The sequence below is a fragment of the Styela clava genome, chromosome 10 (assembly GCF_964204865.1).
Source record: "Styela clava chromosome 10, kaStyClav1.hap1.2, whole genome shotgun sequence".
Classification (NCBI taxonomy): Eukaryota; Metazoa; Chordata; class Ascidiacea; order Stolidobranchia; family Styelidae; genus Styela; species Styela clava.
Window position 1 is genome coordinate 11,961,949 of NC_135259.1, and position 27,281 is coordinate 11,989,229.

The following is a 27,281-nucleotide window of genomic DNA, read 5'->3' on the forward strand; positions in this document are numbered from 1 at the left end:
ATTCAAAAAATTCGAAATTTAAGCCAAATTCTGATTCCTCTAAGCTGGATATAGGCAAAGATTAATATTGATCGTTGATAATAGAACGTTCGGCCGTACTTTAGCCTCATATTTTCAGAAAATAATAAAATTTGTGCTTATTCAATTGATGTCGTGAGTTTGATACGAAGTTATGCATTAACAGAAATAAACTCTTATGCTTTGGAGTGCGTGCTTATACTTGCTACATCACCCAAAACTCCTGGACTAAATTCTGTAGAATCTTTGAAATAGGTCACGACAAGAAAAAACATGGTAACTTGCGTACAGACACATTCTCGTAGACAAAATAGGAGTTTTCTCATTTTACAAACATTCTTATAAACAATTTCGGCCGTGTCCATTTTAGCGAAAAATTACTGAAGGTATTACACGCCCATTTCTTGGCACCATATATATATCACTAGTTCTTTGCAGAGAATTATTATTGATAATAGATATTCATAACTCCTGCTATAAGCGATGCTCTGATATATTGGCTTAAATCTTCACATGGCGCTCGAAAATATACGAAACTATACTAGTTCACCAGAAAGTCTAGTCATTCTTTAGAAATTATCTTTGTGGTGCCTGTTCAGTCTTTGACTGCTGACAAGTTGAAAGCAGTTTGTACTGTATCGTTAAAAGAAATAAAGCTATTTTTGGCTCAAAAACAATAACAACAACACTTTTTTGCTATGCCCAAATTTGGTCTAGATTTTTTGAGTACTTCCTCAAAGCAATGATACCAACTTTCAAGTTAGTAAAACGTTGCTGTACCGTTTGAGTGTTCGATTGCTATACGAACAATGATATGCCAACTCCAGGATCGGTAAGATTTTTCAATAGATCCATTGACTCACTTAAACACTTTGCTACAATAAGGAAGAGTCATAGGAAAACCCACATCCTTCATTGCTTATATCAAAATAAAGTAACACAGGTTGTTTTACTCTTGAATTAATAAAAATATATCAATATGAAAATTTGGGAAAAGTTGTTCTAACGCAAAGGTTTCGATACGGGCAACATATATTTCAACGTCACACCTTTATTCAACTGCGAGTACTTACTTAGCAATGGATCCGACTACAGACATCCACTTGTTATTTTAGCAATTGCATACTAGGACTACACTATACATCAGGGACGGCGAACCTTTTTCAGTGAATGGATCAAAAATTATAATTTTATCGCAGAACAGAAGAGAGTTGGTCACAGATATTTAATTCACGTTTGTATCTATAAGATACTTCTAAAACAAATCTTATAAGCTGGTGTTGGTGTAGTTTTGGGCTTTACTTATGCAGCACTTCTATCAGGGACTTTTCATAGCACTCTGTTTTATGATATTAGAGTACGAAAACACGCACATGAATTACCAAAAACGTTTAGGATGATGCGTTAAATTATTTTACGGTTCTAGTGTTTGAAGGTAATTCCGCTTTGATAGTGTTATATTTCTCGATCAGCTTCCAACCACATTAAGCCACTTTTACACTGCCCCATTGTTATATCAGATTTCTAGATTTTTATTTCAAGTCTGAAAGTTTTTGTTTTCACAACGGCATTGTGGACGAGAACTAATAAAATGCAAAGTAGCATCTAGTTCTCGTATAACCCCTAAAACAGTCTGCAGATGCACTTCCAAAAAAGACAGGCGTTGCGAGAAATGAACAGATCAATTGCATTGTTATGTCATAAACGATGTCAGACCCAATAGCTGAATAACGGTACACAGCGGTGCATACATGCGTACAAGATTAGGGGTTTTGAAAATTACCATACCGGCCCAAAATCAACATTTTGAACATGAGCGATCGCAGCCCTTCCTGACTGTCCAACTGACTGTAAATAATAATAGTTTAGTTATTGTTAGATTAATTTAAGGCCGGTTTTATCAATTTTTATCACTGATATGTTAGCAATTTTTTTATTTTATTCGTGCCTTCGCTTGGCGGGTCACAAATAAAACGCGGGGGGTTCGCCATCCCCGCTATACACTAACGCACAAAAAACTAAAAGAGGTTTCACGAGAACAGGACATCAAAATAAACTGTGACATAACAATAGAAATCTTTATATACGTCATAATCAAAATATGAGATCATATTGGTAATTTGAATTGCATTTGAAAGCGTTTTATTTTTGTTCTGTTCTTTTACTAATACAAGTTCACTTTTCATATAGTGTTTCACCACAAGCCTGGAAATTGGTTGCCGAACGAGCGAAACTAAAGTATAGCCCACCAATATGCAATACTAACACCCGTCAAGTAGAAACGATGATCTGGTAATTTTTCTTGGTTACTTAACGTAGGCTACTTAACACATGAGTTGTTCACGTTAAGTATAAACGGAACTCTACACAGATGCAGTTTGTTTTATACAACCAAAATGTTTTCCAACTAATGACGTGGTTTGAGTTTGTTGAATAAAATTGGTAGGCTTGGAAAAAGTAGAAACGTCAGTAAAAATAGGAGTAGCGAAAAATAGAAAAAGTACAATATAATATATCATATTTAAACTAGCATACAAAATTTTTTAAATATAATATTGTCAAAAGCAGTGGTTTTCAATCGCAGGTCCGAGTCAACCTTTCCACCGGCCCGCCTGATATATTTCAATATGATATTTCAATTACAAAATGCAAGGTGGTCATTTAATTAACTTGTGAGTTTTACTTCCTATGGATGCGCGAACCAAACTGGGTCAGAGAGTCCTAAGACCATTTCAAGCCTTGAACGGCTGGATACCATTGTTACATTTTTGGATATGGCAGTGAAAAAATATTCTGAGCTCAGTGACACAACCTCTAAATTACTGCTGATTTATTGTACAACTTAGGCTACTTATGTGAGAAAAACTTTTCCTCGTTAGTTCTCAATTTTTCATCAAGACCAAACTGAAAAACGCGTAGAAGTCAACACTCTATTTCGCCTTGCCGAAACTTCATCGAAACCGCGTTTAGCGGGCGTGATATCGGAAAGACAAAATCAAATTTCTCCTTAAATTGAATTGTTTGCTTTTGAATTGCATACTTTTGACGTAATTACATTCGTTTAATTATGTTTCGTGTTTTTGACATTCCGGATTGATTTTGAAAGTTCACAAGTCTACAGAATTAGTTTTGAATTTTACCGGTCCACAAATTGAAAAAGGTTGAGAACCCGTGATATAAAGCTTAAAAAAAGCAAGATATTTAATCGTTCACCCCCCAACAATATCGTCAAGCTATGATTATTTTTGTATAAGCTGCGTTTGCAAAGAAGAATGGGAGAAGGCGTGGATGATCGTAGGACCACGTGTCAATAGTTACTCGTGCAATAACGCTGTAATGCTTACAACCATCACCGAGTTACTGTCGTTATGGTGTAACCCAAATAAAATATGTCGGTTACATATCACTATCAGTTTATTTTGGATTCGAATCTCAACGCAACTACAGCATTTAGGACGCTTCTTCGATATCAGAAATATAATCCAGTATAGTGTAAACTTTGTCAAGATAAGTAGAGGTGTGATGAAGTCTTGGATCAATCATACGTTAAACAATGTAACTTTATTGGACACGTTATGTGGACATATCGATCGTTTTGTTTTTATGTTGTTCTTGTTGTTGTTGTTCTTTGACACTTTTTGGACACCTAGTGGAAATATTAAAAAACCGCCTTTCTCTTTGATCACTGGACCAATTGCTTTGAAATTTTTAGTGGTTGAAGATGAAATTTTTCTTCATAAGGCTATTACTTTTTTTTATTTCAAATATATCTGTTAGCTCTGTGAGAATTGTTTTTTTGCTATTACGTCATGAACGTTCTGCGGACATCGGACGCCATTTTGTGCCCTACTGCTTCGCTTGGTGTGAATATATTTGTAGACTGTGATCTGACCGTAACCGTACTTTACTGCGAACAGACGTGTCCATATATTTGGGCGTAGCTCTCTTGTTTATTATTTACTTACGACTTACGATTGGACAAAACTAAACGGAAACGCTCAACTAAAATATTTTTTTTTTTATTATTTTACCATTGCACAATTTTTGATGATTTTGAGAATTTTTCAGAGAATTTGAGCTTTTGAATGGACATAATAATTCTTCAAAATCCCATTTTAAAAGAGTCAAGCAATTGCCGTGAAAAAGTACTGGTAGGTAGAGAATGTTTCTCGGACCCCATACAGCAGAAAATTGTTATATACTATACAGTAATGGATGTTTCCCCGAGCATCGATTTCCTTTTTTGGTTTCGTAACAATTAAAAATTAGCAATACGTTAACAATGACGTAACCATCGGAATTTATGCCGCCGCTGAGACATTTTTTTTAATTCGAACAGATATTTAAGCGTGGTTGTAAACATTGCCTGTTTTGGTAGTTTTGCGTGTTATTCGTCAGTTTTTAGTTCTTTTTTCAAAAAGTGGTTGTATATCAAATACCTTAATTATTATTATGTTTTCCGAGGATTTCCAGTTAGTTACAATAATCAAAAATTGATATCGCAAACGCTGCGATAGACTAGCCCAAAATTAGCTATCAGTACCTACAAAAAGCACGTTTTTTTTGTATACTATTAATAGTTTTGAACATGTGAGCCAGTTTGTAAACGCCAACGTTTCAAAACACTCAAAATCAGCGTGGAAAATTTCGCAATGATAAAGTATAAGGAGAATCCTTCAGGGTCAAAGGTCGGGGAAACGTCCATAGGATACCAAAGATTCTCAAATGGTGCGCGGCCCGAAAATTAATAGAATGGACCTTTCCCCGACCTTTGACCCCCGAAAAATTCTTCCTATACCTCACCATTGCAAAATTGTCGGGGCTATTTTATAAGAGTACTTTTGCGAGTTGGCGCCTGTAAAATGGGGTATGTGTTTCAAATCATCATTATGATTCATCACATACAACAATCTGTTTTTCGAAAGTACCGATTAAGAATTTTAGCCTAGTCTATCACAGCTATTCCTACACTATTTTTTTATTACTACAATTAAATTAGACCTTCTAGGAAGACAGAGTGATCATTGAATTGTCTGATTTATATTTAAGTTTCCGTAACACAACTGAAAACTAACCAATAAAGTTCAAAAATGCAAAAACGAGGTAATGTTCACGACTACGCCTGAGAATCTGTCTGAGTGAGAAAAGTGTCTGAGCGGATGCGAAAAGGGAGCATTGTTACGTCACTTTTTGAATTTTGCTGATTGGCCAATGTCACGAAGTAAACAAGGAAGTCGATGCTCGGGGAAGGGTCCATTGAAACGTAACAATAGAGACGGATAGACACTACTTGCTGCACATTTGTGAGGTGCAATTTAAACCGAGATTAGCCGACATCAGTGATTTTTTTTATATTTCGAATATAAATCAGGTAGAAATGATGAAGGAGATTTAACCTTTTGTCTCTATTCCTTATGCCTACATGTTTATAAATTTAAGGCATAAAGTACACATTAACGATCTCAAAATTGAGTTGTATTTAAAGGCATTTATTTTTTTCGTTAGCATATGCAGCGTGAGTGTTTTTCTTTGAGAATTTGGCGCGCACAACCAAAAGTTCAGGAATAGCAAAGTTTTGGTTGCTTATTTCGAGAGTTTTTGTGAGTTGGTCTTTATGTAAATAGTAAGCGTCAAAAATTTTGAAAAAATATATAGAATCAAATTCAACACAAAAAATTTGACAAAACCAGGGGAAACACTTTGTGGGAGTGATGATGCCTCAGTATAGTACGGTATCACTCTGCTTCTGTCACGCGTGGCCTATTCGTTTGAGCCAGGGATTTTCGGTTACTGATGCCGATAACTTACCGCTCTACCGTATGTCGTATAAGGTAAGAAATGTATGGCAGTAGAAATACCGTACCGCTGTACCGGTAAACTACATAACGTGGGCTTCACGGGTTTGAATACAGTGCTTTGACAACCCCAGGGCTGTAGGGTAGACTGAGTACGGTACCGTAACTTAACGAACGCGAACTGGCGAACGGTAAGACTGTGCTGTCAACTCTTTACAAAATCGCAAAATCGTGTCTAATTGATGAATTGGTTAATACTGTAATAACTGAATAAGGTAATCTGATAAAAATACATGGTTTATAGATTATATTACAGTATTGGGACAGTGGTATGTATAAAACAGGTCAAATTTTTTTCCAGCAAAATCTGATAAAAACAACATTGTAGCCTCAACTCCATAATTCCGGTAATTCATTATTTGTACGATTAAAATGTGTTTGCGAGTTTCGTGGCCCATGAAGGTTTTTGAAAGCCTAAAAGTTCCAATGGCAAATACGGTACCGGTAGGTCTAATTGCAATATGCAGAACTGTAATTTGAATATTGACATCGGTCAAAATCCGATCGGAACAGATCTGCAGATTGTATCGGATTGGAAATTATGTTAGATTTGTATTGGATTCAAACAATTCCAGTCTAATAAATAGTAATGATACTCAGCAAATCTATGTATATCTCTTCTTTCAGTCTTTTGTTTTGGTAATTACCGAAGAACAAAAAAACGCTGAAATTACGGTTGCGTGTACAGTCAGACAGTGCATTTATAGATTGCACTTTTTTTTAGTTTATTTTCCAGTGCCATTTTGACATTTTGAGTCAAAATGAGAGTGGGAGTGGTGACTCCTCTGCGGCCCATGGGCCGGGGCCACGGCCCATCGAATTGGGCCTCGGCCCATCAGGCTATGGGCCGCGGCCCATCAAGTTGTGTAAAGAAACTATTCACTTGGCTAACACAGACAGTCCCCGAACTCATAATAGAACTATAATGTAAAAAATCTGAATTTTTTTTGTCCTAACCCTAACCTGGTACACATACTACAGGAGTATATTTTTTTGGTTCGAGTATTGACAATTTGGTGAAAATTGAAAATTTTGTTAAGATAATTGAATTTTTTCTGATTTGGCCACGGCCCATGTGGCCCAATTAGATGGGCTGTGGCCCCGGCCCATGGGCCGTAGAGGAGTCACCACTCCTGTAGTAAAATGGAGGCTCAGACTGTCTCATAAAGGAAGGAATTTGCCCTCACTGTTACAATTGATGTCATTCAATGTGGGGGCTATTCTTGGAATCTTCATGCCATACTGCTGTCCTGGTGGTAATGTGCATATTTTTACTGTATCACCACCTAATAAGCAATGTTACTTTTCATTTTAGATGTATTTATATCATTTAATTAAATTGTTATTAATTGCATAGAGTTATGTATAACAATGATCAACTAAAGACCAAACTCTCCGAAGACTATTTCTGACGATATGGCGAAGCTTTTTGAATACCGGTATACAGAGCGTGTGGAGAAGACTTATTACAATCATGGATTGTTTATGTCAAATCATCCTGTATTGATGATATGCATATCTGCAGTAGTTATGCTATGTTGCTGGTAAGTCACCCATGACTTTTTAAGACAATTTCTTCTTATTTGTGCAAATCAAAAGTTTAGGATATTTTAAGGCAGATTTGCCTCTATATATATAAATTTTTCATATAATACATGGAGAGAAGTTTAAAAATTAACTTAATAATAAGGCGAACCATGTTCTCTTGTCTCGTTTGGTTCCATTTTTCTAATGTATGGTCATGTCTGGTAGAGTAAGCGATAGCAAATGATGAAGCATAATCTTTTCTTTTGGCGGGCCGCAAAAACTTTTCAGGATGTCTCGCGGGCCGCAGTCGGAAAGATGAACCCAAATATGATCAAAACATCACGAGTATACTCACTTAAAATACTATATATTTAGAAATGAGAGTTTACTGTTCTAATCAGTTGAAGGGAGATATATAAAACCTTCAGTTATTTTTAAAATGCTTCCCGAAAAATACCTTGGTATTACGGTATAATATTTCCTCGTGTTTGGTTTTGTAATGTCGCTTCAAATTAGAGTCTTTCGTGACAGATATTACTTGAAAACACACCAGACACTGTATCATAACGTTGTTGTGGGTTAGGAAATACGGCGTCCTCACAGTTGACTTCGGTCACTTTTTTTACACTCATTGTATGATGAATCTTTATATTTGACTAATTTTATTACTCGCAGCGTGAGCAGTTCTGGTATCTTCTGGCTATCGTCAAAGAACAACCAAGTCCGTCTAAGTTGGGACTCTGGACCAGCTAAAAAAATGGATCGCTTGGCGCTAAGTCAGCTCTGCGGTTGGTCACTGCTGTCACATGGCCAGTGCTTGAAAATATAGGAGTGTTTTTACTAAAATAGTAGCACAAAACGTCTCTCCAAATGAGGAGTTAGGCTACTTGACGAGAGCTTAAAGTACGAAGTTTAGATAAAAAGCGCGACTCATCTCATCGGCTTGGTCCTAACTGCACAAGACAATCCATTCACCTTGTACCAATCACAGGACGTCATTCCCATATTGGCACCGTCTTGACGTTTATAGCTACAACATTCAAATTCTGTGATTTTAACAAACATGAATTCCGACATCGGGATTAGGAAAAAGGGTATTCTCAAGTGCAATAGTTTAGAAAATAACTCAAGTTTTGCCAGTAAATACAAATATCTGCGAATGATTTAGTGCACGCTAAAATTGCTCTGCAGGCCGCAGGGAATGTGTCGGCGGGCCGCGGTTTGGACCACCCTGTGCTAGGCTATTGATATTCTTAATCTTTGCTTTTTCAGCAGATGTTGCAGAAGTTTGGTATTTACATTTTTATCTGGTATGAACACTAATTACATATTGCTAGTTTCATTTCTCATATTGATTGATTATTTGAATTCTTCTGTTTGTGTGCTGGCAGCAAAATTCGGTAATAGGATTTCTGCTACTGCTGTGATTCTTTGAAGAAGAAATTGAAATATATAAAGTACGACCATAAAGTCTTTTTTACAATATAGAAAATGTGTAATTAGATTATCACTTGCTTGTAATTACCTCCTTTTCATTTTAGCTACCCCTTATTGAATCTCCCTCTACCTGGAAGTGAGCCAACAGAATTTCTTACTCCTTTATCAGACTTCAGTCAAGGACTTTACACAGCAGGAAAAAATTTACCGTATTCAAGTCGTGATGTTCCGGTGGATTTACCACAATGGGTTTGTTGTTTTTCCATTCTATGAGAATCTCCCCAAATATGGGCATGGTGGCCGAGCTTATCAAGCATTACCTAATTAACTGTGATGGTATCGCAAGTTAAAATGTTGGGGTCAAATCCCATGCACACCACCTCACATAGGGTGTAATAAATCGGGTATGCAAGGCCGAAATGGATTCTGGTTTCTCCAAAAAAAGTAGATTTTTCCATATCATTAGATATCAGTGCGAGTCCTTGTTCAGATCGAAAAGCGTGATTAGGCGTCGTATAAAAAAAAATTCTGAAACAGTAATAGGACAAGATGATACATTCTTGCATCACTGTTGCCACCACTCATGCCTCATTTCCTTTGGTGATCGATTCCCTGCATCCTTGTAATAACATCTAATTTGGATCATTCTTGTATGTTGTATCGAAATTATTATCTTTCCAACATAAGATTATCGTCAATAACCATTTAAGTCACAGTAAAAGTATGAAGAAATGTTGAAGTTACAACATATCTCAAATTTTTGTTATTTCTTCTATTAATTATGGGTGTATTGAATTTTTAACTAGATAATTTTTATTTTCTGCATATTTATTTTAGCTTAAAAGTATTTGGTATTTTAATATAATACAATAATGAAAATGCAAAATATTTATAGTCATATCATATTATTATCAAAGCCGATACCTTTCTTTTCAAAATTTCAGTTCGAAGCGGATGAACAGGTTGCATATGTTCAACAATTTCTTGTTAAATCAATTGTTAATCCGTGGAATGAAAAAGAAATGATATTAACTGATGCCTATCGAGCGCCGATCGCAAAAATATTCACACTTTTGGAGGAAATAGAGAATTTTCATTTGGATGAAGAGTAAGTTATTTTTTTTCATTCTATTTTAATAATCATTTATGTAAATAAAAAAAAATACCAAAAAAATTTTTTAAAAGACAAAAAAATTCAGATATACCTTAGGCAACCTGTATGTGTTTGCCTAGCTTCGTTAGATAAATCTGATTTGTCCACAAAGATATTTGAATTTCGAAATATATATACATATTTGTTTTCTTTGCTTGTTCATAAAAGTACATATTGACAGCTACTATTTCTGTATACATGAAAGAATTATTTTAATATTTTCATTTTCAGATTTTGCGAGAAAATTGCTTATTTTTCATATATGCTGTTTAATGCATAAGACTGATAAAGTACAATGACTTCACAACTTGTATTACACATCATTTCACTATTTAGAAAATTGATTAGGCTATGGCGAACTGAAAAAATTTTGAACTGAATAAAACACGTTTTATGTATCATATGCAACTGGGGCCTTGTTTGGAGAAGATTTACAATTTTATATTATTTTTACGAAATGTATACAGTGAATGGCTACCGGGAACATAATATTTGTCCGAGGCCTTAGGAGAAATCACAAAATCTCATGAAATGTATATTTATGTCTGGATGTCGACGACAAAATCACATAATTTAGAAATTTTTTTTTTTAGTGAATCTCACTCGGTAACGAAACGATGTTTGCATGTAACCGAAAGTATTATCAAGCCGAAACAAAGTATTAAACCTCTTTTTCCTGAGTATGGTTGTCTTATTCTATCTCCTGCATCATTCTGGAGAAAAAATATGCAGAGTTTTCAAAACGATCCAAACATTATGTACACAGTACATAAGTATCAAGGAAAGACGCTGGAAACTTCACCGTCTGTGAAAGGTTGGTTCATCTTTTGAGTGGTGATTATTTTCTACTTGAGATATTCGATTATCGAGGAATAACTGGGAATTTTGTAAACGTGAGCAGCTTGATTCTGTATTCTGTTTAAGCTATGAGGATACCTATATTGCACTCACAGGTAAATGATTAGAACCTAATCCTAAATTATTCAAATATTTTTGGAATAAATTTTGGATTTGACGAATCAGGCGTTTCCTAAAAATGTCCATTCATGTACTGTTAACCAAAAACATTGTTTTAAACTTTTTTTTCAGCACTTTTAAATTCACAAATAAAAGAATCTTTATAACTACTATCGTCAGTTTTGAATGCTTACAAAGATACCTGCACAAATTTTCAATCAAATTTGTATTATTCAGTTGCAATGTTTTCTATAAATCGTAAAACGATTTATGACCACATGATTTTTTTTTTCAATTCCAGAGTTATTATTTGGAGTTCCATCGAAAGAAAGTGGTGTCAATAATTTTATAGTTAGAAATAGACAGAGAGCTGTCACTTATGCAATAACATTGGTTCTAAAGACGTATGATCACAGGTACTATATATTTCTTTTTAGTTTATCATTCATAATATTATATACCGTAACTATTTTTGGTTGACCAGAGGTTTTCAAAATTTTAAAACTCATAATACGTTTACTTACTATAATGCAAATCAACACTAAATTACAATAAAAAAAAATGTTTTATTTATGTTTTGTGTGTACATTTGATTATCATCATGCTTTTGTGTTTTCTATTGCCAGATGTACTTCTCTCTTGCTTTATGTGTAAATTTCTTAACGTAAACAGATAAGAAGCGATTTTCTGGGGAAATAAAAATTGATATTTTGCAATCAACTTGAACTTATCTTGCGACGCTCGGTTTAGGAACCAAAGCCATATTTCAAAAGTAACGGCTGCATATCAGAGACCTAAAATTTACATTTATACTAAGTTTCACCATACAATTGGTTTTTGTGTGGTTTAACATCTTCTCATGGCTTTGTTAAAGATCTCAGTATTAGCATATTCACAATATGAACATCATTATACTGAAATCCATTTGAAAACATCCAATAATTCCAGATAACCAGGAAGTCAATTTAGAATTCATTTCCTAATTTAAAATGATGTTTGTCAATAGGTGAAATGAAAATTTGCTCGATTGCAGCGCAAGCAGCAATATACAGAATCTAATTAATGACTTTCCCAAATACATTGTAAAATTATATTTTCGAAAATGAAATATTAAATAGGCGTATATCAATAGTTATCAATAGGATAGACATTGTTATTAGGCTTCCCGCTGCTTGTCAGCAGGGAACCTATTGTATTCCTGTGTTTTATTATTATTATTATTTATTTATTATTATTATTTTTTCAAATTGGTCCTACAAACTTGAAATTCACCTCAAATGTGCAGAAGTTCTCAGCTAGCAATGAAATGCAAATTTTTTTTTACGCGGGAAGCCTGTTAAAGCTGCACGCAGCTCTAGTTTTTATTTATTTTCTACTTATTTTGCATTTTTCGAATTTCAAAAAAAAATCTATTTTTGTCCATTTTTTAAATGACAAATTTTCAGATGAAATTCGAAACTATTCATAAAATCTAGAATTACAATTTACAATATCAAATAAAACCAAGTTTAAATATTCGATTCAATATAGATATATCTAAGTGCTAGGTACCTGTTTCAATTTTTAATTACCAGTATGTTATGTTAATATTTTCATAGATTAATATCGGCACTAAGAAAGAAAATTCGATCATTATATCCAAGCAATATTCCTCATCACGGTGAAAAGAAATGCAAAGATGGGACAAATTGTGAGAATTCTTCTGACAGTGGTGGTGAAGAACCTCCTGTAATCACTCACATTCATTTCAAACCACAAATTGGATTTAATGAATTGATTCCACTGCTTTCTACCTATTTTATAATGGGATGCTACATCTACTTCTCTGTCAGTAAGTACTGTGATTTTACTTTATAATTTACCGAGGTTTTTAGAAGCATTTCTTTCCACCTAAACCCAAAATGAGTGTTTTTTAAAAAGGTGTTTTGTTGGGGATTTCAGATAATTGTATTTTGAGATCTTTTCTGTAAAATTTGCAATTTTTGTGGTGGGGTCCTCGTCTATTATCACATTTTCTACAAATTCTCTAATGCAGCGTTTCACATGACCTAAGGGTAGAGAATTTCTCAGTTTACAATTACAATAGTCAAATCAATCAAATTTGTTCATATATCATTGTTGCAGTGAATTATTTGTCTGAATAAATGATACAAAATAAAATTTGGTCAAAATAGACCTTTAATAACTAATCTCGGTACTCCCTGCAACACTAGCATGTGTACCAGGTTAGGGTTAGGCCATTATTCCAGTTTCCAATTTTTCTTATTTTAGTCCTATTATGCCTTACGAGTTTGGGAACTGTTTGTGTTAGCCAAGTGAATATACGCCCTGCCTACAGGCTTTGTTCTTTTACACAACTTGATGTAAATAAGGCGAACAAAATCAGTTACCTCCATATTGGTACACATACTTCTGTAGCGCCCTACTCATATTTTCATGTTGATTTTTGCTCCATTATCTTTACAATCAATGCATAATAATCCGCTAATACAAAATGCAATAATGAACAAACGGTAATTTGGCACACTGTGCAACCTTGAACCTTATCAATGCATAAATCAAATCTGAATTGAAATTAAATGCATGACAAAATTCTAGATGCGGATTTCTAAATTTAACCGCTCATATGGAACAACTAAATTATTGTTGCACTTTCACCCGCCAGAGTCTATTTGTATTGTGTACATTTCCCCATTGTTTGCTGACCTGTAGGCCTTGTGGGCTTTCGGTAAATGTCAGCCGGCATATTTGAAGTGTTTAGTGAGCAAATTGAACCATTGGACTGCACATTGCCCTGGTGGTAGCATTTGTATCAATTGTATGTACTGAGATTCTAATTATTATTTGTATAGTTTGAATTGAATATGAATGTTGTGACTATATATGATTGCATCGTTTCAAATTTCATAACCAAATTAAATGTTCGTCACACTTTTTCTATCACTTTCGTATTGTTACGATTGTCTATATGTAAATGATATTATGTTCGAATTATGATTTGCAATTCCATTTTTTTTCTAAACGTTGAATGCAAATTTCGAAAATGACAATTTTTGGAAATAATATATAGGCCTACTGTAATTTTTTTTATTTATAAAAAAATAAAATTGGAAATGAATTAGTTAGATATTACCAATTTTCGAATTAATTCAATATTTGATTCATTTCGTGATTCCTTAATGAAACAATACAGTACGTGAAAAAAAAGAATTTATCCACTATTAAACATTACAGAATTGTATACCTAATTTGTACTTTTGTCATATATTATGTTCATTTCATTTGTGTATTCCAAAAATGGTCAAATGCATCGAATAGTCGAATATTTTTGAATAAGGATATATTCGATAGAATAAATTCTTGGCAATTCAGAAATTTTTCACTTTACAGCGGACAAATAATAATAGAATAGACTTCACTTTCAACTTCCGATAGTAATAGAAAATTAATCTAAACAAAAAAAAATTTCTGTTTTTTTTTTTTGATCAGGCATGTTAATGTTACAATGAGTGTACACCAAATGCTTAATCACATGTAACAACTACAATCGCATGTATACTGTATACATAACTTGTCATTGATTACTTATTTTAAACTTATCATGTAATGTATTATGCTATCAATGGAACCACCGCCGTCTGTTTATTTTGAAATTGATCAAGCATGCATTAGAAGGCGTCTACAAGTACTGTTGCATATAGATGGAAAATTTCCTAGAAAGTTTGTTTTTGACGTTGGACTTTGTACCTAGTGCTAAAATCACACCATTTTGAACATCACATGACTATGATGACAATTTGCTTAGTATCGCTTGAGTAAATAGTATAATCATATTTATCAACCCTAAAATTTTAACTTTGTTAGTTCTGGCAACGGAACTTTTTCAAGTATTACTATTCTACATTTCTCCATACTAGAACTAACAAGTGCTATCAATTTTAATGTTTACTCCAATGGAAATGTTATTTGTCATATAATATTCATTGTCTTGTCCTAAAGGTTTAATTCGTTTTATAAGTCCAAAGTCCAAAAGTTTTTTTTACAATATTTATTCTCTTAAAAAATAACCGAGGATAAAAGTTGTTGAATCGATAATTTATTTACTGGTAGTTCAATTTGCACAAAAAATTTTATATGATATAGCCTACCGTATATTACGTTGAATAATTTTAAAAATTATTATTAAATTCCAGATCCAGAGATAACGTCTGAAACAGTTTATTTTTTTTACTATTCAGTGTTGTATTATAACTAATCACAAAACAAGAACAGCAACAACATAATAACAAATCGATCCATGTGTACATTTCATGTCCAATAATGGTTTTTATAATATTTCATGTGCTGGATTTGCAATCAGCTCAAATCCCATGTCCGCCACTTCACTGACGGTGTAACAAATGGATACACAATAACTGTAGAGATTCTGTTCTCCTTATTTGGAAGGAACATATAAAAACTCCAAAAAAATTATGCTAGTACAGCCAATCATTTCGGAACATGCTCATTTTCAGGAAAGATCAACTTCGTCAAGAGTAAGCTTGGAATGGCATTTTCTGCTGTTGTTAGCATTATGGCTTCACTCATGATGTCCGTTGGTTTATGTTCGGTGTTTGGACTCACACCTACATTAAATGGAGGGTGAGAATGTTTAATAGTGTAATTGTATAAACTGTTGGTGGTATGCCAGGGTATGCAACAGGCGGCCCGTGGGCCACGACCCAACCTGCCAAGCCAGTTAGTGTGGCCCTTGTCAAATTCAGATTTTTTCTGACCAAGCATAGAATTTTAATCCAACAGTTTGTTTGAAAAGGCGCTCACATAGGTAAAAATTCATAATATTTTTCACTCTTGTCGCTGCGTTAAATCTTTCCCTATTTTGCCCGGTGCCTTTGCACTGTGAGGCTAAAATTTAGCGGTATTCTTTTCTCTTCTCAGCTGACTGATGTACATTTGACCAGTCAGTTAATTTAAGGGTTGTTCGGTCAAAGCTGATGTCAACAAACTATGCAAGAACTCGAAATTTTGAGTGTCCCACCAAAATGTTAAATAAATAAAGAGAATTTTTTCATTGATTTTGTACATGGGAAAACTGGATTTTTTGGGTGGTCCTGCTAGATCTGAAGTTGGTTATATGGCCCACCGACAAAAAATGTTGCACACGCCTGGTATATAGTCTATAGAAGATAACAGAACTCAGACTCTCGTACAATTTTCAACACATAATATACATGTATACTATATGATGAAAATTGTATGAGGCAATGCTCAAGAGAGTCTTACTTTCTGTAATCCAAGCCTTTCTGTTTATTGAGTCTCATTAACTTGTGAATACATTATTCATATAAGTACAGTATGTTTAGATTGGAAAATCCATTTATATATTAAATCATGAAATTGCTTGTTATACCTAGTGAAAAGGATTATATATATGTTTTAAATTTTGAAACAGTAGTTCCCAAATTGCGGCTTATTGGTCAATTACGGCTGGCCGAACTTGAGTGAAATAGTTAAACACTCTGTTTTTATCTTTTTTATGTTCTAAATATCGTCAATTGTTACGTCATTTCCACAATTAAGCACGTGTATATTCGTAACGAATCAATTGTACCTGTATCTTAATTATACATACCGGTATTGGCCCTTTGCAGGCACTCTCCTCTCACAGCCCGCAAATATCCTTCCGCTTCTAATTTTTGGCCTTCTGTCAATCAACATTGGGAACCACTGTTTTAAAGTCTGAATGATTCAAACGAGACCCAGGTCTAATGATTCATAATACAAAACTCTTGGAAACATGGAATAGTCATATTTATTTTTGCCACAGCATTCTTGCATTATGTGCATTCAGGAGAACCCCCAGCGCGAGGACATAGATTAATGATAGTTTTTAGTCTCACATAGCCAATAGCTACAATTTGGACTCAACTTCAGACGTGACCCGACTTGACTCAGTTCTAGGGATTTGTACATTACACTGTGATTATTGATTGTCAATGAAATAGAATAGAAGTAGAATTCATCAAAGTCCTTTTTTAGGGTAAAAGTTATTTTAAATAATTTTTTTTGCAGGGAAATATTTCCTTATCTGATTATCGTAATTGGACTTGAAAATATATTGGTGATCACTAAATCTGTAGTTGCAACTCCGATACATCTTGAAGTTGACAAAAGAGTAGCTTTGGGATTAAGTCGTGAGGGCTGTTCCATCACAAAAAATCTTCTGTTGGAACTTGTTTTAATTGGCCTTGGATATTTCACATATGTTCCAGAGATACAAGTTAGTGTTTGTGATTAATTGTTCTTCTGTTTTTAATATGATTTATTACTAGTAGGGTTAGCTGTGTATGTTCCGTTTTTCTTCTATACTGTGTCTGCCATTAATTTTAATTTGGAATATTTTAGATTATATTCAATATTCGAAAATATTTTTTTTAGAATCATTCGGAATAGTAGAATGATGAAATCATGCCATTTCATCTAAATATTACTCATTGAAAATTTTACAAATTATAAGATTTTTTTTATCTTTTTATATTCTCTTTTTTTCTTTTTCAGGAATTTTGTGCATTTGCCGTAGTTGGAATACTCAGCGATTATTTTATGCACATGATATTCTTCACAACTGTTCTTTCCATTGATATAAGAAGACTCGATATCACAGAAGATATTTATAGTCAACCAGATGGAAGCGAAAGCGAAGAAGAAGCCTGTAATCAACAACAAAGAACAGGAAGGGAAAATGGAAGAAATAGTTCTTGGCCGTTCACTGACCGAAGATGCACCAGTGTGTCACCAACAAGAACGAAAAGAAAAAGATCAGTTCTCGAACAGTAAGTGCTTAGAATGATTCGAATGTTTGGTGATTTTGGTGTATTATTTTGTTTTACCAAGGATAGTTTACATGATTACATCAGCGTTTCTCAATCTGTGTTTGAAATTGTGACTAAATTAGTTGCCATGGTGATCTCGGCCCTACTTCGGTGACTCTGGGTCGAAAATTTGTCTCTTAACTGGCAACAAACAGCCCTTGCTATCTAACCAAGTGGAAAGGCCTCATGCCAGTCTAGAAAACGTGGCGTTTTCGTTAACTGTTCAATTAACCGTTTTTTTGAAACCAGCAACCAATTTCACCTTCTAACTTCTCGGTGTTCCTCGAGGCGAGATAAAAAGCGTAGTTGTTCCGGGACAAAATAAGTTATTCCTATCCCCTATAGTGAAGTTTTATAATTAGGAGACCTGTTTTGTGATAATTTTGAAGCCTTTTTTATCGATTTTATTACTGATTCTATATCTGACCTTCCTCTGGCAGTTACAAAAACAAACTGATAGGTGTCATCTATGCTACTATTGTTCCATTAGAATATGGATAGCTATAGTATGCTCAATTGTGACTCATTCACATTCATTCACTAAGGATTATTTTTTCTTTTGACAAAGTTGAATCCAATAAGGAATCTCAGCTTAAAATGGTATCAATTTCTGTATTAAATGGTATGAATTGTAATTAAAATTATCTTTCACATTAAACACTGAACTTGTTTAAAAAATGAAGTCCTCCCGTATATATATCTATGAAGGAGGCCCTGATCTGCTGTCTGTATGCGGCGCACTAGCCATCTAGTAAGAGGCCACTCAATTGGTGATTGGTACGCTTTATCAACTCCTTTTCCTGAATGTATTTTCAATTTATGCTTTACAAAATTCTCAATCTTTTGCTTTGTTATACATTCGACTCTATTAATTTGAATTAGAAAATCACTTTTTTGTTTCACTTTTTTTTTTTAGTCGTATTAGTATGTATAGTCAATGACAAACCAATCATTCTATTCTTGTAACAGACCCCTATATGGAAGTTAAACATCTATAAACGATTCATATTTCTTTCAGCTTGAGAGCATCTAGCAGACGAAGGCGGAAAGATGGAACGGATACAATTCATAAAGTTGAAACTGGAGGCAAAAGCGTCACAATCTTGAAAATTCCTAAAAGACTGAGAGTTCTTTTCTTCTGGGCTGACACACGGATGGTACAACGTGGTCTAATGGTAAATTATCTTTATATCCATATATTTTAGTAATTCAGGAATATTTTAAATTACATAACCTTAGCTATGTAATTCATACCAAATTTCAGTTGATTTGGAAAATTTTAGATAAATCCTAATTGGCTGTCAAACACCTTTTACAGAAAAAATATTTTGAAATTGATAGAATTTTTATTTATTTCATACAGTTTTTCCTTGCTATTACCCCTAATGCACAATTCATGTAGTATTTCAGAATGACCAGATTTTCAATATTTATATTTTATCAGTATATAGAAAAACGACAATTAAATTTCTGTGTTTTGCTAATTAAAAATAATTTACATGTAAAGGTGTAGAAATTAAAATCATTGATCTGCAATGATTGATACATTATTAGAGTATATATTTGGTTCAATAATACTTCATTTAAATGCTTTACAAACATTAATTTGAACTTGGGACTTGTTTTCTGTTTTTTTTTACGTTGACTAGATGAAAATAATCATATTTAGATAAAGACTTTAAATTATTTCGAAAAACGAAAAATTCAAAATTTTAACTATTGCCTATTGAGAATATCATTTGCATGCTGCATTTGTTGCACTATGAATTCATTTGCATAGTACATCATGCGTAAAATGTGAATTTTAATTTAAAACTTCATTTTAAAGCATTGGCTTTATGACAATATAAAACATTTCAAGATTATCGTAAAGAGTAATTTAGATTGTACTTTTCATCTGTCAGTATCATGTTCATTTCTGTTTTTTGTTTTACAACCTGTTTCATATTTAAGGTGTTTATGGTGATTTGGTTTGGCCTTCTTATATATGGTGATCCTTTTGGAAATAAAAGTACTGTTCCGGTCACACCAACTCCACCTCAGTACAGGACTGCAACACTTGCACCTATTCCAGTACCTACCAAGGAACCGTTTTCAATTTTCCAGCAGGAAAAGAAAACTGTAAGTATAATTATTTATCTAGTTTTTCATTTATATTAAATATTTTTAAATTCTTAATTTGTAGTTTATTGAGTTTCATTTGAAAATTACAATTCAAATTAATTAATGAAACATTAACTTTTATTTGTTCCCTGTTAAACATGACGTCAAGTAAGAACATGTTCATTATTTCATCTTCGAGAATCGAAACTATCAATTCGAAATATATTCGGAAGAGTTGATTATTTGATTTTTGGTCATCGCTGCTTAGCGCTTTTGACAGTTTATTCGAATGATGTTTTGTCATTTGTTTGAATCAAATTGTTGCCTTGCCAACCACTTTATAAAGATGATATCCACAATCCCTATTTGGTTGCAAAATCTAATGTGTTTAAACAGGAGAAATCTTGACAAATAAAGTTTATTTTGTATCATTAAAATAAGCTGAATGAGCGATTTTCAAGGGGGAGTTTTTTATATGCAAAAGTTGTTATTGAAATGCACAAGAGCACAGTTGTATTGAGTAAATTAGTTTCAAATACATAATTTGTAAAGTGAAGTTTGTGAATTAAAAACACACGTTCAGCTTTCAGATCTGATTAAGTTGCAAACACATACTAAATAAACATGAAATGCCACTCTATTTTACTATCTCTACTTCACAATATTTTTTCCTCTTGCAGAGAATACCAGAACCTGTTGATGATCATGGGAATTTACTTTGGTCACAAAATGATTTGTTACTCTATCGAAGATTGTCATTCAGACATTGGCCAACTCTATTTGCGTATTATAATTTAACACTAGCAGGAAGGTAAATGTCATTTTTAATAAAATTGGTCTATTTTGTAATGAATTTATTTCGGTAAATATTTTAGTAAGAAAATCTGATGTTTCTCCGTAGAGCATTGCTTTTTGTAGTAAAATTCTTTTTCAACTTTTGAGCATTATATATAGATTTAGATATTTTTAAAAAAAAACGAGAGCTTACGACACATTAGACTAGGTATGGGTAATTCAGATTAGTTTACTATTCTAAAGATACATAATTCTATATTGTGTACTTCCGTAGTATGTGAACCAAGATGGCGAACACCGGAACAGTATGTGTAACAGAACAGGTTAGGGTTAGGCCATAATTTTATTCCAATTTTCCGTATTTTAGTTCTATTACAAGTTTGGTGACTTCTGTAGTATTTGTACCTGAAATTATGGCCTAACCCTAACCTGATACACATACTACGTTGGTACGTTCCGGTGTCTGCCATCTTGGTTCACATACTATGGGAGTTCCCTATATTGTACATATTCAATCCATAATAAGCAATCTTTTATAAGATTTCAAATGGTGTTGCCCAACAAAAAACGTTGAAAATTGAAAAAATGAAATTAAAATTGTGTTTTAGAATCCTTGGAATTGAAAATATTGGCTTGACCATTTCTATCTAAATACTACTTTTAAATCAGTTTTTTCAAGGCTGACGGAAAGTTTAAATTATTCTGATATAAACATCTTTATTAATAAATAATATTACATTTCATTTTTGTAATGATTCTTACCCAGGTCTTAGAAATCATAATAATGTGGTATTGAGAATTTTAAACACACAATTTTCTGTACTTGTTGAAATTCTGAAACTCTGCATAAAAACGACATCATATTATTTATCATTGTGATATGAAATAATCTTGATTTGATTTGTCATTTCAATACTGATGTTATTACCATTTAGAATTTCATCAAGCTTATATAAGAAAAGAATCATTGTAGTATTAAACTGATTTATATTTTAAATTTAATACAAGAAATTTTTGAAACAGTAAATTTGCCGCAGAATAAGTCTTCTTTATTCTGAATGAGTGCAAAGTACATTGCTATTAGCATTGAGCAACTTCTCTTAAAAGTAAAAAAAGAATAGGTCCTAATGCATCACCCTTATTTTGCATAGTTTCGATAGCATTTGGCACTCTAGTTTTGTTTGTAATTTCCCCGGTAATGAGTCTGCTTTACTTCTGTGTGTACTACCAGATCTTGTCCGGGTGTATACACGACCTTGCTTTGACAAATTTTCGTAAAAAATTTAACCTTTCTTTTTTTTTTTGGTATAATTTATGATTTAATTATAAAATTTTATGAGTAATTTCCTCTCGTATATATTGAGGTCAAATATTTACCTTGATAACAGAAGTGTTGAACTTGTTTAGAAGTTTACATCGATTTTATCGGTACTTTGCGTGGCGTCAATAAATAAATATAAAGAACCATGTAGGTTAACAGTCATGTGTCTGTGTGCTAGATTACAATAGTCAATTAAAAAGTTATTAAATTTGAAAAAATAGGGTTAATTAACTATATTTCAGTGTTTTCAACACTCGTTGAATAATATGATAACTAGAATTCGGTTGGAAACGGAAGACTTATCGATCGAAGGTTATGGGATACCCCAAAACAGTGGTCTTACTCCATAGTGACAACGTGTGTCCCATCACTAATTAGTTAATAACTCGCTAATTATACGACATAATCCATCCAAAATCAATACGCTTCTGATCCGAGCTAAGATGAATGCTCATGCAAAATTTGGAGCAGATTGAACCTCTTTCATCAACATACTTGGCGATCAACATCGATAAGTAATAATACAATGAAATCCTTACAAATGTATACCGACCCAAAAATAAGTTATTCTCAGAATATTGTGATTTGACTTTTTTTCAAATTATTTTCAAGTCCAAAACTCAACTTCTAAATAAAGGTGTCAACCGAAAAATATGTTATTTTCAGAATTTTGGAATTTATTTTTTGTATTTAATAAACTTTGTCACTTTGTAATGAAATTGTTATTTTTTTTTATGTTTTTATATAGCTGATTGTTATACACAACAAATATTTTGGGTGTCACCTTAATAGGTTTATTATTGCCTGGTACGGCCATGTACCAATTCATGTGCTTGATAGCCTAGCATTAGAAGCATCATACTAAACTGTCTCAGGTCAGCATCACTGGTTACACATCTTGGATTTGAATGCCCACCAAATCCATGTTCCTCTAAAAATAGTGGCTTCCCCCTACACATTGTTCGAAGCAAAAGGAGTGAATTTTTGAGCGTTTTTTAATTTATTTTTACAGATTTGTCAGTATTCTACCATCTATTCCACTCACTGTAACCATACATCCAGATGATGCAGTAAAATCAAGACATACTTCGGAAAGCTCAAAACAAAATGAATTATCTCAAGCAGGTAATTAAAACTAATGCTTATGAGATTTAATTTACTTATTTATACCAGAATATTGATAGAAGCTAAAAACAACCTCATGCCAATAACCAGTCCAAATTCGCTATGGGATAGAGATTCTTATCTTACGTTTTCATGATGACTTTATTAATTCTTTTCATATTCTTGCGATTTGCTTTTAAAAAGAATAGCATAAAATAACAGATAATAATAAGTTAGTCCAGGTTATTTGCTACAGTGTAAGATATGTAAGTAACTGTAAGATATAATATTATCAATATTTTTCAACAGACTCATTTCATGCTGACGATAACATGAGCCAACAGTTTCCTCCGTATTCATACACTGGTCGATATCCCATGACTGGACTCGATTATTATCTCACTTTGTTACTGGGAGCTGTATCAGGTAGGCAACGCAGTGATTTTAGGAAAATTTGCTCAAAGCAGATTACACTCACCCACAGGAGACTGATGATCTCTGGGTGAAATTGCATGCGTCCATTGAATTGTCAAGGGATACTAACTACTAACATACGGAGTTAATGCTGGAAAGTTTATCTGGAGACTCTGGGGTTAGGATTTACATATTTATCCCGAGGAGAGGAAAGGTGATAAGGTGGCTTAATCATATGTCGAAACCTGGCTTCTTGTCTGGTTACCAATCCAGGTTGGTTAGCCGTTTTTTTGTTCTGTTTTCAGATGCATTTACTCTATGATGGAGACCGGTGGTTACGTGAACCAGTGGGGAGTCCAGCAAGCCTGCCACACCTAATTATCCCCCACAGGATTCCAGCCTGCGAAACCATGCAGGGTATTCAGTGGGGCGTCGGCAAGCGTATTCATAATGCTTAGATTAGCACAATACGCCACACTGCCGAGCCATCCTTATTTTGTATAGCGTTCAGTCCTGCTATTTTTAAAAGTGCCCGAATCTTCCAGTCATGACCACACGATGAGTGAGGTAATAAGCATAGACTTTGGACCAGATATTTTAAACTTAGGATGCTTTTGAACTTTTCTTACATACAAATAAATTAACTTTATTTCAATTATATTCAGGAATGATGATGGTATTCTTATTAACTGTAATGTACCGATGCATTTGTACACGTAATTATGCCAACTGGAGAGTAAGAGGAAAATTAAGAAGACAACGGGGAACAGCAAAGTATACTAGCTCTATCGGAGAATCAATGCCGCTGGTGTTGAGTGGACACCCACAGGTTAGCTTTTTCTATAACTAGGGCTGGAGTCTGGAGATTTATGACTCAAACTCGAATCAAAGTTAAAGCCAGAATTTTTGTCAACCCAAAGTAGAGAGTCGTTTTTGAGCGGCCCAAGTTTGGACTTAAGTATGAATGTCCCAGACTCCAGCCCTAAAAAAATTTTGACTTATGCTCGAACTTCAAAAATTAAAAAATAAATTTTGATAACAAAAATTTTAGCTTATGCGAACCTTCTTTAATTGTGTGTTGAGAATGCTTAGTCAATTTAATTTTTTTTAAATTTCTGTCAAACGTTTTGACTTTGGCTTTCACTATTATATTTAGATATTACGACACTGCAAAATTCAAAATTATGTTTCTCGACTCCACGACAATGTCTAGCACTTTTAATTAAAAACATTCAATCAAATTCAAATCAGTTGAATATTAGATCTTGCAAGTTTATGCAGATTTTGATTCATTTTTCTTGAGATAATTTGGCAACTAATTCTTGTCATGATTGTTAAAACGTGCAGAAGGCTTTGTTGTTGCGCATGTATGACATCTTATTCAAATATGTACAAGTTCAGGTTCCTAAAAAAATAGTTTTGTATCAACTGTTTTAAACATTTGCAAAATATTTTTTGGGGAGAAAAATGGAAGCTCCCCAGTTGGGCATATCTTATTTTTTTTACAATGGGAATAGACGTATAGTGATGGTTATCAGATCCAAATTCAAAATTTGCAGGATACCAACGAATTTAGTGATTTTATATTCAAAATCATTCACAAAGAATGGTAACTCGGTGGTTTCCAAAGTGTACATTTTCGAAGCTGATTCTCTTCTAAAGGCCACTACTGTGATTCCACTTTGAGTAAAATCATATGAAAAAAATATATGTCTAGATATCAAACTCAAAGCTTGGGGTATTGATGCTTCATTTGTGCAGAATAAAAATACTCGTAAATACACTAATACGACTTTGCGTCTATCTGACATAATTTAATACAGAACACATAATCAATCATCTCTTTCATTGTCACAATTTGAATTTAATCTTGAAGAGGTAATATTGATCTACAATGTCATATCAGACGTTACGATGGTATAAATCAATTCATTGATACAATTGTGAATTGAATATATCAGGGGTGCACAACTCAATGAGGATAGATGCAATAGTTTTCAAAATAATCTCATCGCTTGCTACACCACATTAGAATATTGGTTGGTATTGTAAGTGAACTTCCTTAAAACACATAACAAACAACTTTAATAAAACTCATAATAATAAGAAACGATTTAATCAAACAATTTAATTTCATGAAAAAGTTTTTGACGGCAAATTAGGTTGATTTTGATATAAACACGAGTTATTAGTATTTATTTCAAATACAAAAATTAACTTTTTTTCAAACATACCATCTTCGAGGATATGACATGCCATATTGGGTCGTCTACCCTGTTTTTTGCACCCCTGATATTGTTTTGCAAGACTACTCATTAGAGTACCTCGCTCTGAATTGAGTATATCGTGCTGTGTAGTTAGAAAATACACTCAAGTCAAAAAATAATCCCTTTTTCATGCAATTTTGTCTGACTTTTTTGTTTTCAATTTCAGTTGGTTGAATGTATCACATGTGAAGATGGATTACTGGCTTCTACAGATCTGAGTGGTGAATTGAGAGTTTGGGATATTCATACTGGAGATTGTACTTGTGTTATACACAGGTAAAATTCTGGGAAATGTCATCTTTCTTCATTATAAAATTACTTACAATCTCTCTCAGTCAGTACGAATGAGTTCTTGCCGAATTTCGTTTATGTCAGAGACGTTTGATTTTATATACAAAGCTTATCTCTTTCTTTCGCTTCAAGCCAGTCCCTGTAGAGGCAGCCACTGATATATACTGATGGTGATGAGCTCATTTTTTTAAACTACAGAGGCTCTCCGCTTCGTAATTGCCTACTTAATTTATCATATGCTGTGTGAGGTGCTAGAATGTAGATTTGAACCCAAGGATTTTTAACCTAATGCTTTAACCACTTCGTTCCCACACAATAAACATGATTTACATAAAAAACTGTACTTGATTGATAATACTTGTCTTGTGTAGCTGCCCTAATATATAGAAGCCCAATATTTCTCTATGGATGAGGCAATTCAAATTCTGATTAGGCCCACAGCTGTCTTTTTTTATTTTTAGCATTTTTATAACAAACTTTATACAGATGCTTGCAAAATGATCGCCATTTTTTTTATTTGGACTAAGATATTTGAAATGATTTGAAGAACGAGTCTGCTAAAAACAAGCCCTAAAATCGAACTGTATATTTGGTCGAAGGATCTACTCGAGGGCCAAATACTCATCGTTTGGGTGTTATATATGCTTAACTGCTAAACATTTCGGGTAGCCTACAAACCCCATACCCCCCTCGTCACTCGGGGATGTTACAAACCAGAATTCCAATCCTTGGATATCAGTGGCTGCCTGTACAATACTGGTATCCGATGCGAAAGCACAAATAAATGCAATATTGAAAATAACGATTAGGACCATGATTCCTATCTTTTTCAATATTCTTTCATACTCCAGGGTGCAAACTCCAGTACCGATACGAGACCCAGCGGAAGGAGCAATTGATGCCAAGCCTACACCTGTTGGTTATCAAGAGAAAGATAAACTGGTGTCCCCTTTCTATGTTAACCCATACCAACCACCTAGAGGTAACTTTTTTATTTTGGTTTATTGATCAGCATGAATTAGAATTGATTACCGATAACTTACTAATTTGGAAAATATTTTTTCAGATATGCAAGACTTTGAGATTGCATCATCGATGCAAAATTTTCCAAAGTTTTATATCGAACATGGTGACAACCAGCCAAAAAGTGGGTGTTATATCAATTAT

The 27,281-nt window shown here is 33.5% G+C and overlaps 1 protein-coding gene across 2 annotated transcripts in view; it reads left to right on the plus strand.

Annotated features, from left to right (window-relative positions):
- The first annotated feature begins 7,197 nt into the window (after positions 1-7,197).
- The window catches only part of LOC120337274 (sterol regulatory element-binding protein cleavage-activating protein-like), a 30,552-nt gene continuing 10,468 nt past the window's right edge, over positions 7,198-27,281 (plus strand). For both annotated transcript variants that reach the window (XM_078116840.1, XM_078116841.1), the window contains exons 1-18: positions 7,198-7,417; positions 8,942-9,086; positions 9,782-9,945; positions 10,584-10,804; positions 11,249-11,363; positions 12,546-12,778; positions 15,462-15,588; positions 17,020-17,227; positions 17,506-17,780; positions 18,838-18,994; positions 19,773-19,940; positions 20,603-20,733; positions 23,051-23,163; positions 23,452-23,568; positions 24,222-24,385; positions 25,990-26,099; positions 26,966-27,096; positions 27,181-27,261. In XM_078116840.1, the coding sequence (XP_077972966.1) occupies positions 7,290-7,417; positions 8,942-9,086; positions 9,782-9,945; positions 10,584-10,804; positions 11,249-11,363; positions 12,546-12,778; positions 15,462-15,588; positions 17,020-17,227; positions 17,506-17,780; positions 18,838-18,994; positions 19,773-19,940; positions 20,603-20,733; positions 23,051-23,163; positions 23,452-23,568; positions 24,222-24,385; positions 25,990-26,099; positions 26,966-27,096; positions 27,181-27,261 (2,788 nt within the window). In that variant the 5' untranslated portion in view covers positions 7,198-7,289. The remainder of the gene's footprint in view (positions 7,418-8,941; positions 9,087-9,781; positions 9,946-10,583; positions 10,805-11,248; positions 11,364-12,545; positions 12,779-15,461; positions 15,589-17,019; positions 17,228-17,505; positions 17,781-18,837; positions 18,995-19,772; positions 19,941-20,602; positions 20,734-23,050; positions 23,164-23,451; positions 23,569-24,221; positions 24,386-25,989; positions 26,100-26,965; positions 27,097-27,180; positions 27,262-27,281) is intronic.